This window comes from Corylus avellana, chromosome ca11 (assembly GCF_901000735.1).
Source record: "Corylus avellana chromosome ca11, CavTom2PMs-1.0".
NCBI classification, from domain to species: domain Eukaryota; kingdom Viridiplantae; phylum Streptophyta; class Magnoliopsida; order Fagales; family Betulaceae; genus Corylus; species Corylus avellana.
Genome location: NC_081551.1, coordinates 5,368,204 through 5,376,571, shown reverse-complemented (window position 1 = coordinate 5,376,571; position 8,368 = coordinate 5,368,204). Strand labels below are relative to the sequence as shown.

At 35.3% G+C, this 8,368-nt stretch overlaps 2 protein-coding genes across 3 annotated transcripts; one reads left to right on the top strand and one right to left on the bottom strand.

Annotated features, from left to right (window-relative positions):
- Positions 1-790: 790 nt before the first annotated feature.
- LOC132165536 (uncharacterized) lies at positions 791-3,310 on the bottom strand. Of its 2 annotated transcripts, none has more exons than XM_059576148.1 (5): positions 2,961-3,310; positions 1,875-1,925; positions 1,650-1,783; positions 1,457-1,548; positions 791-1,365 (listed from the first exon to the last, which is right to left on the bottom strand). In XM_059576148.1, the coding sequence occupies exons 1-5, from the start codon at positions 3,252-3,254 to the stop codon at positions 1,187-1,189; spliced, it is 750 nt and encodes a 249-aa protein (XP_059432131.1). In that variant the 5' UTR covers positions 3,255-3,310; the 3' UTR covers positions 791-1,186. The 2 variants fall into 2 exon arrangements, with proteins under 2 accessions (XP_059432131.1, XP_059432132.1); XM_059576149.1 differs by having other exon boundaries at positions 1,246-1,354.
- Positions 3,311-5,466: 2,156 nt separating this feature from the next.
- Positions 5,467-6,027, top strand: LOC132165538 (nuclear transcription factor Y subunit B-1-like). The gene has a single exon (XM_059576150.1). The coding sequence runs from the start codon at positions 5,467-5,469 to the stop codon at positions 6,025-6,027; it is 561 nt and encodes a 186-aa protein (XP_059432133.1).
- The last annotated feature ends 2,341 nt before the right edge of the window (positions 6,028-8,368 follow it).

Here is an 8,368-nt window from a genome sequence, read left to right as displayed (position 1 = left end):
AACAACGATGTCAGTCCATTAAATTAGTCATCATCCGACCGACCACGTGTGCATGCGTTTTGCTTCCACATATATGCTAACGTAGTACATGTGTTATTGTCTACTGCTACCATAATAATACCTGTTAACAGCATTTTCAAGAGGTAGTTCAATCAATTAGAACCATGTATAATAAAGCGAAGATTCTTAGTTCGAATCTTTCTCCTTCTTTTTGTGCGGACATGTTAAAAAAAAAAAAAACCCGTATGCAGCATATTTTTTTTTAAAAAAAAATTTTATGATGAAAAAATATCACTTTATTATTATTTGAGTTTTTAGTGTAATATCAAGTCAATTGAAATTCTAATTTTTACAATTAATTTAACACGCTTTATCCCAATTAAAAATGGAGCATAATCTTCTCCAGTTCAAATGAACCGGATAATAGCCACTGTCCAGCCTTTGTGTCACCTTCATACGGTAATATTACTGCAATTTCCTGTCATAAACCATGGGCATGCAATGCAAGGTCTATTGCAATGATATCCCCATAGGCCTCCAGCAACAACACATGCTTCATTTCAGCTATTGTTGACATCAATTTTACAATTATCTTTTCTTGCCCCACCTCTTCCCTCTTTATATCCAACCATTTTCTCCCACTTCCCAACTCTTTATATAAGCATTGACATTTTCTGCAATACATCATCTTAACCCTCAAACATCAAGGAGTCAACGAGGAGAACAAGTCTATTACCAATTATATCTCCATGATGTCTACAGAATATAAAGTTATCTGTCTGAAAGTAAATAGTGACCTTCAAAAATTCCATTAAAAAGGAAAGAAAGAAAGAAACAACTTCAATCAGGCTCAAGATAACTTGAATGACAAGAGACCACAGCATATTTCTGTCCACAGAGTTCAAAGAAAGCTGAGATTGGGTACATGCATTGACAAAGGCTACAACAAACTTTCTGCAAGTAACAGCAGAGATTGAAGAAATCAAAGGCTACTTCGATCCACTTTACATTGTAGGTCTATGGCGTAACACACTGAAAGATAAAACCTCAACAACTATACTAATTGAAAACAGCTGAATTGAGATTGCAGGAAAATTAAAAGGAGAGAACAAAAAAATGGAAAGAAAACATATGTACAAAAGACATGTTTGATGTCTCTCACTGTTAAGCTCACAAATCCTAGGGTCTACCGCTTAGCTCGTTTAGTGAAATAGTTGAGGGCTAACCTAGAAAATTGGGTGAGAGTGAAAAACATTTGCAGGATTGCACGACCCTTCACAATTCCCTCTCTAATACCCCTCGCAGTTCTAGCCAACACTGGTACTGTTTCGTCAGTTCTCGGAGCGGCTACCTCCTGCAGCGAAGCTAAACAAGTAAAGACGAAGTAAAATTCGTTGCTCCAAATCAATTGAAGAATCACATTAAACCATGAAAAGCTACAGAAGACATAGATAACCTGACGGAGCCATGTTTGTCAACCGGCGCAACCTCTCCTCGGCTACACGAACAGCTCGAGTGGAGCTTCTAACACCTTGTGTAATCTCCTGGCTGCACAACAATCAACAATCAAGTGAATTTGAAACGTTATATACAAAATAGAGGTAGCAAAAAAAGAAGAAGCAGAAGAGTGTGTTATCTATGGCGCTAACCCCAAATCACTGAGCTCCATTGTTAGGTCACTGATCTCCATGCCAGACAACCGAACAGCGGCCATTGTGTCAGGAAGCTCTTCCCTTGTAACATCCATAAGCTTTTCTAGCGATTCCGCAGCTCTCTTGAAAGCCTTCGATATGCCACATTGGTCAAATTGATACATAAACATCAAATAAATGGGAACATTATATAAAAGAAGAAATGTTTTTAAGATTACATACCATAAGAGTCGGTATTGCAGAGCAAAAGAGCCAGGTCGCTGAAACTGCAGCCTACAAAAGGAATGCACATCTACTAGAATCACCACAACTTATCACCAAAAAACACTAAGGTTTTGTTTATTTTGACGTAAAATGTTTTCAGCCGAAAATATTTTTCAAAGAAACTACGGATTTTTCAGTGTTTGGCTGTCACCTTTGAAATGTTCTCGCGAAAACATTTTTCGTTTTATGATTCGCATGGAAAATGTTTTCCCGTTTGCGGGGTAGCTTCGATGGGAATTGGTGCCAGTGGGAGAGAGAGTGTTATGTGCCATGGCATCGGTATTTACTGGAACAGAGCTTTTGAAGACTAGAACAGAGTGTTTGAAGAGAGGATCTATGGACGGAAAATGTTTTATGCCTTAAAAAAATGTAAAACCCACCGAATACAAACTGCCTCTTGGGGCCAGCCCCCTACGCAAAGTCTGGGAATTAACCGGTCCATGCGGAGAGGGGTGCGAGGCATGGGTCCTGGGTTTACTTGACATGAGCGAGTTCCCGGTCATTATTAAAAAAAAAAAAAAAAAAAGGAAAAACAGTAAAGTGTTTTACGCTTGATCAAAAACGTGTTAGGGCTATCAAGTTTTTCAAGCGCAGCCAGTGCAGCCATACAAGAAACTGCTTAAAATGTTTTAACAAAAAGCTTTTAGTCAAAGCAAACGGAGCCTAAATTGAGAAAGTCTCTGAACATGTAAAGTAAGTTCTCTAAAAAGCAATTCCATCAAAGCCAATGTATGAGATTTTGAAGAAATTAAAAACCCAGAATCATCATCAACAAGCCTTCACACCATATAATTTCATCCTTCAAAATGCCCCTTCTACCGTTCTACGTAAAAACTAAAACTCCATAACCAGACAACTGATCGATAATAGACTAATGTCTACCGCACCAAGACTGAAACCTTAAAGAATCAAAACACCCATTTCCCCAACAAACATGAAAAGCGATTGAATTGCCTAGATTGAACAAAACAATTCGATAATTTTCAGTGAAATTGTCTACCTTGTTCAATTTAATTGAAATTAAAATGAACAAAAAAGCAATACCGCGCAAGCAACGACTTGGAGCATGAGGATGTGACGGTGGGTGAGGTTCCACTGGTTGAGCTGAAGCGCAGACGCCGACGAGGATCCGAGGGTCGATGTGTAATGCGAAAGGACCGACGGCTCAGATGCTGCGGTTGCATTGTACTCCGCTTGTATCGACACAGATGCGAACCGTCCGACCGGTTTCCGAACATCGCACTGACAACGCGACTCGATGTCAATTGGGCAGCTGTAATTTCTCGAGTTTGGTTTAATGGCGGCGCACGAGAAGCGCAATTTCAGTGCGCAGAACATTGCCTCTCTCAGACTCACTGTGTCCTCGGCTCCTCGCAATCTCCGACCTCAGCGAAGAGAAGTTTGGTCGTTTGGAAGTAGAAGCATCTCCTGGGCCGTCATCCGAGTAGGCCCTGAGCCCATATCCAATATGCACTAAATTTGGCCCTCAACCCTTGGCCCAGTAAGTCCAGCTCAAGCCCGAGACATTTAACGGGCCGAATCAACTTATTAAAACGGTTACACTAGCAAAGCCAGAGGAACGAGTGTAGATGATAATGGCCTTCACACATTAAAAAAATGGCCATTTTTTATTTTTTTATTTATTTATATTAATTAAGCTCTAGACTATATAGATTGCAAGCGACAGGGAGTTGGAGACGGTTTTCAGAAAATATATGTTAATTTAATAAGATATATGAACAGGTAAAGGGGAGCTGTTAAACAAGCCATTTGTCACAAGCCTGTTTAAACTTATATATATTTATATGATTGTTTTGTGGTTTATATATAAATATAAATGAGAGCTATCTTGCTAATTACAATATTAGTAAGAAGAAATTGAATTAGCAACAAAAAAAATGTAACAGAAAAAGAGTCAACCATGAAAGCAATTCTACACTTTCACACCAATATCCTTTGTAATTGTTCTAACTAATCAACAATATATTTATTTTAATTTTTAGAAAAACTTCACAAAAGGCCTTCTGAACTTTTACACGTTTTGAGAAGACTTTTTAAAATTCAAAAGCTCTCAATTTCACCTTTCAAACTTTTAATTTGATACAATCTACTTCCTTCATTGGTTTTTGGCGTTAACGCCTTATAAAAGCTACAAAAAAATACCCAAATACCCTTAATGCCAGTTTGGTTTGCAGAATATACCATTGTAATAAAATGGCTATTCCTATGAAATAGTCATTCATTTGTTTGATAAGAGTTTATTCCTAAGAATAAATACTCCCGTGAAAATCACTAATCCCTTACACACAGAAATAGAATACATTTTACACAAACACCCATATTTTTTATTTTATTTTAAACTTATATATATATATACACTGAAACTGTCTTTAACTCCATGTCGATTGTAGTCTTGAGCTTAATTAATGTAAAAAAAAAAAAAAAAAAAAAAAAAAAAGGCCATTTTTTTAATGGGTTCTTCCAATCATTCACATTAAAGTATTTTATGAAATCCACATTAATAATGAAACAAATTAAGGGTTTGACAAAGGAGGAGGAATCTGGATCAATCCTAGGCCAGGCTAGATATTAATAATTGCTTGCAAATAATTAAGACATGCTAAAATACATAACAATGTAGTTGGAATAGCTTAAGATATCAGAATACTGGTGAAGAGAAGCCTCCAAACCAAAACAAATCACCTAAGGCACCAAGGGCAAGACCTTAGAGTATACACCGGCGTGTACGTAATTGTCACATAAAAGTGCTATCATTTAACAATGATTGACCAACTTGATTCATGATGTTGTGTAGGTAATTGTCACAGAAAAGTGCTATGATTTAACAATGATTGACCAAGCTTGCATAAGTTTGTTAAATGCTAGCTAATTCCAATATTTGTTTTCTCTTTGAGTCTTGTCATATTAATATATACCGACAACATAAATTTAATTAACAAGCTGTCAACACCCCGCATAAGCTTATCTTTTAATATATCAAGGAAAAGATGGAAGGCCTAAAAAATCCGCGTTACTTAAATGACACATAGAAAGAGCAAGACGCAAATGATTTTCATTAAGTACATGCCGAAATCAGTATGAATAGGGGCCAAAGGCCAAAACAATTAGTTGCTAGAGGCGAATTGGAGGGGGGGTGGGGGTGCATTATTTTCGGTGAAAAATTAGGCAACGTCCTCACCTTGTCGATGAGCATGTACTCTTGCACGACAAGGAATGACAGTCACGCTCAATCACCCAATGACACATGACTAGTTCCATACAACTAGTAAAAAATAAAATTGAGAGTTTTTAATCTTTAAAAGAATCTTTTCAAAAACAAGTAAGAGTTCAAGAGCGGGTTTATGAAATTTTCCCTAATTTTTATTATATCTTGTCCACATCAAACCGCCTTTCCACATTTCTATTACTTTTCTTCTTAATTTGGCCCCACTTCTGTAAGCTTAAAAGCCCAAACTCCCTCACATTAGATTCCACAATCTCTGCACCCACATATATTTTCATCTTCCCCCACAAATTCTCTCCGGCCTCCATGACCGGAAAAAGAAGCAAAAGAAGCCCACTGGGGAGCCCCTCGTCGGGGGACATGTCATCAGACGTCAGCTCCTCAAAAGAACAAGACAGGTTCCTCCCCATTGCCAACGTCAGCCGCATCATGAAAAAATCACTCCCGGCAAACGCCAAAATATCCAAAGAAGCCAAAGAGACCGTCCAAGAATGCGTTTCCCAGTACATAAGCTTCATCACCGGCGAAGCGTCCGACAAGTGCCAAAGAGAGAAGAGGAAGACAATCAACGGCGACGATCTTTTGTGGGCCATGACGACACTGGGGTTCGAGAATTACGTTGGACCCTTGAAGAATTACCTCAACAAGTACAGAGAGAATGAAGGAGATGAGAAGATTAATGAATCCATTGCTTTGCAAGGAGACCAATCTCCTACCAATCTCATATGCCACTCTTATTCATTTGGAACTCCAAAGAGTTTGGTGAATATTAATGGTGCTTTTAACTCGAAAAAGATCAACGAAAATGGCGATGGAAATGGTAATAGAATTATGGGAGATCATCTTCATCATGAAGTTGAATGGTAGAGATTGAAAATATATATATATGAAGTTCTATATATGTAATGTAAGTTTTTTATGTTTTTATTGAAAGTGAATTGTGTTTTACTGCTTTAAGAGAAATATTGACAACTTTAAATCATGGCTATTAAATAAAATTGGAGTAATTACATTTTTCTCTATCAACTACAACATATTATCAATTTCTTCCATGAAACTCGATCCTATCAGACTACTATTTTCTTTCCAAAACTCTCATTTCGTTGGTCAAACTTCTTAAATTTGATGAAATATTCTCTTTTAAACGTTAAATTTCATTAAAAGACATAAATACCTCCAAATAAAAAATTTAAACAAAAATATAAATATATAAAATATATAAATTAATTTTTTTTTTTTTTTTTTTTAAAAAAAAGGTGAATAAGATCTTAAGAAAGGGGTGTGTTAGAGAATTTTCTTCAACTGACAACTACAAAAAAACAAAGCTGCAAAGCAATAGAAAGTTAAGAAAAGAAAAGGAAAAAAAAAAAAACAGGTGTCAGCAAACAAATAAGAAAGATGATGTTCGAGTAGTTTCTAACAATATAAGTAAAAACTGAAAGAATTTGAGAAGCTCTGTTTGGTTAACTTACCAAGAACAGAGTAGTTGTTCTTTATATATAGCCAAAGAATCACATAATGGTTTACAAAGTGATTTAAATACAGTAAAACACAAAGGAAATCGTTAAATTGTTGATTAAATGATTAAATTTATCTTTTTTCTATCGGCTTAGTGAGCAAAAGTATTAAAGTGTTAATTAAATGATTAAATTTACCTCTTTTTATCGGCTTAAGTTTTTGGGACAAAATTCAAGTGTATGTGATACAACAAGGAAACCGAAAATGGAAATGAGCGATTAAAATGGGATCTTTGAAAGCCTTTCGCTAAATTAACATTGGTGCTGTGCTGTGGTCTACAATGTGTGGAGTCAAAGAAATGGCATTAAGCATGGCAATCCTATGAAACCATAGGAAAAAATTGTTAAGCAAATTGTGTGGGAAGTTAGGGCTAAGATCATGAGCAGAAGGAAATTTGGATTGACTAGAGAAAATGTGGATCTTTGTTGTCGTTGGAATCTGCCTGCATCTCTTCTTAAATAATTTAGGAGAATGTGGTTTTGTAGTTTTCTCTGGTTGTTTGTTGCTTTCTTTGTAGTTTGTTGTGGGTGTCTTTGTTTTATTTCTGCTGAGGTGTTGTTGATGATTTGATTGTAATGTTTGTTTGAAAATTGGGTATAAAAGTTTTCGCTTATTCATTGAAAAGAAAAATTAAAATGGGATCATAATTCTTATTACTTTGAAGGAGGTCCAAACCCTAGAAATAGACCTATTTCCATGATCCCTCAATATAATACACAAGATATATCAAGTCATTCTCTAAGGTCACTTGAGCTCATAAGTGCATATTTGCTCCTTACAATTTTTATTTTTTTATTTTTTACTTTTATACGAGAAACTCATTTAAGGAAAGGCTTTTTTGTTTATCTACTCTTTTTGAGTAAATTTTGGACCCGTATAAAGCACTCTCTCCACACAAATCGGATATGAGAACATACTTGAATATAGTTGAGTTACCCGCCTACCAAAATCTTAAAATAACCAAAAAATAACAACAACAATAAGAAAAAAAAAAAGAAGCTAACGTCAATATCAATAGTCAACACCTAATCATTATATATATATATATAATGAGGATATTGGTGATCAAAAGGCTATAGATGTACATTATGTATATTATGTATTTGTGCGAATGGATCAACTAACCAAGAGGCAAAATTTGCAAGCCAGCAGCATAAGCACATGCCATGAAGACAAAATTTTAATTTTCTATTGCATAACAAGCATGGTATTATTTGAATACATCATGAGATTGATCATTGATCACATATATATATATATATATATATATGTGTGTGTGTGTGTGTGTGTGTTATTGTTGAGATCAATGATCAATCTCATGATGCAATACATTCCAAATGTATATGTATATATATATATATATATATATATATATATATATATATATATATATACATCATACAAGGAATTGTTATTATTATATATATATATATATATATATATACACACACCTTGTATGATGTATGTATGTTAATGTAGATACAGATTTTGATAGTCTCATTTCACAACATGAAAGACGATGATACGGTGGATCACACAGACAATGAACACCCAAAAGAGAGACAATATAAGATCAAAACCTTGTTAGAGTGTTAGCAGAGATAGTTCCGGTACTAAAGTCAATAAATAATTTTCAAAGAAAATTAAGGTCTCTAAATAAGAACAAAGGGGTATGATATTTGTTACCTGC

Excerpts from the sequence above, each read along its gene's own strand:
- LOC132165536 (XM_059576148.1), bottom strand. The coding sequence starts at position 3,254 with ATGTTCTGCGCACTGAAATTGCGCTTCTCGTGCGCCGCCATTAAACCA. Across the intron at positions 1,926-2,960 it reads TCCAAGTCGTTGCTTGCGCG|GCTGCAGTTTCAGCGACCTG; the intron begins GTATTGCTTTTT and ends TTCCTTTTGTAG. Across the intron at positions 1,784-1,874 it reads CTGCAATACCGACTCTTATG|GCTTTCAAGAGAGCTGCGGA; the intron begins GTATGTAATCTT and ends GGCATATCGAAG.
- LOC132165538 (XM_059576150.1), top strand. The coding sequence starts at position 5,467 with ATGACCGGAAAAAGAAGCAAAAGAAGCCCACTGGGGAGCCCCTCGTCG.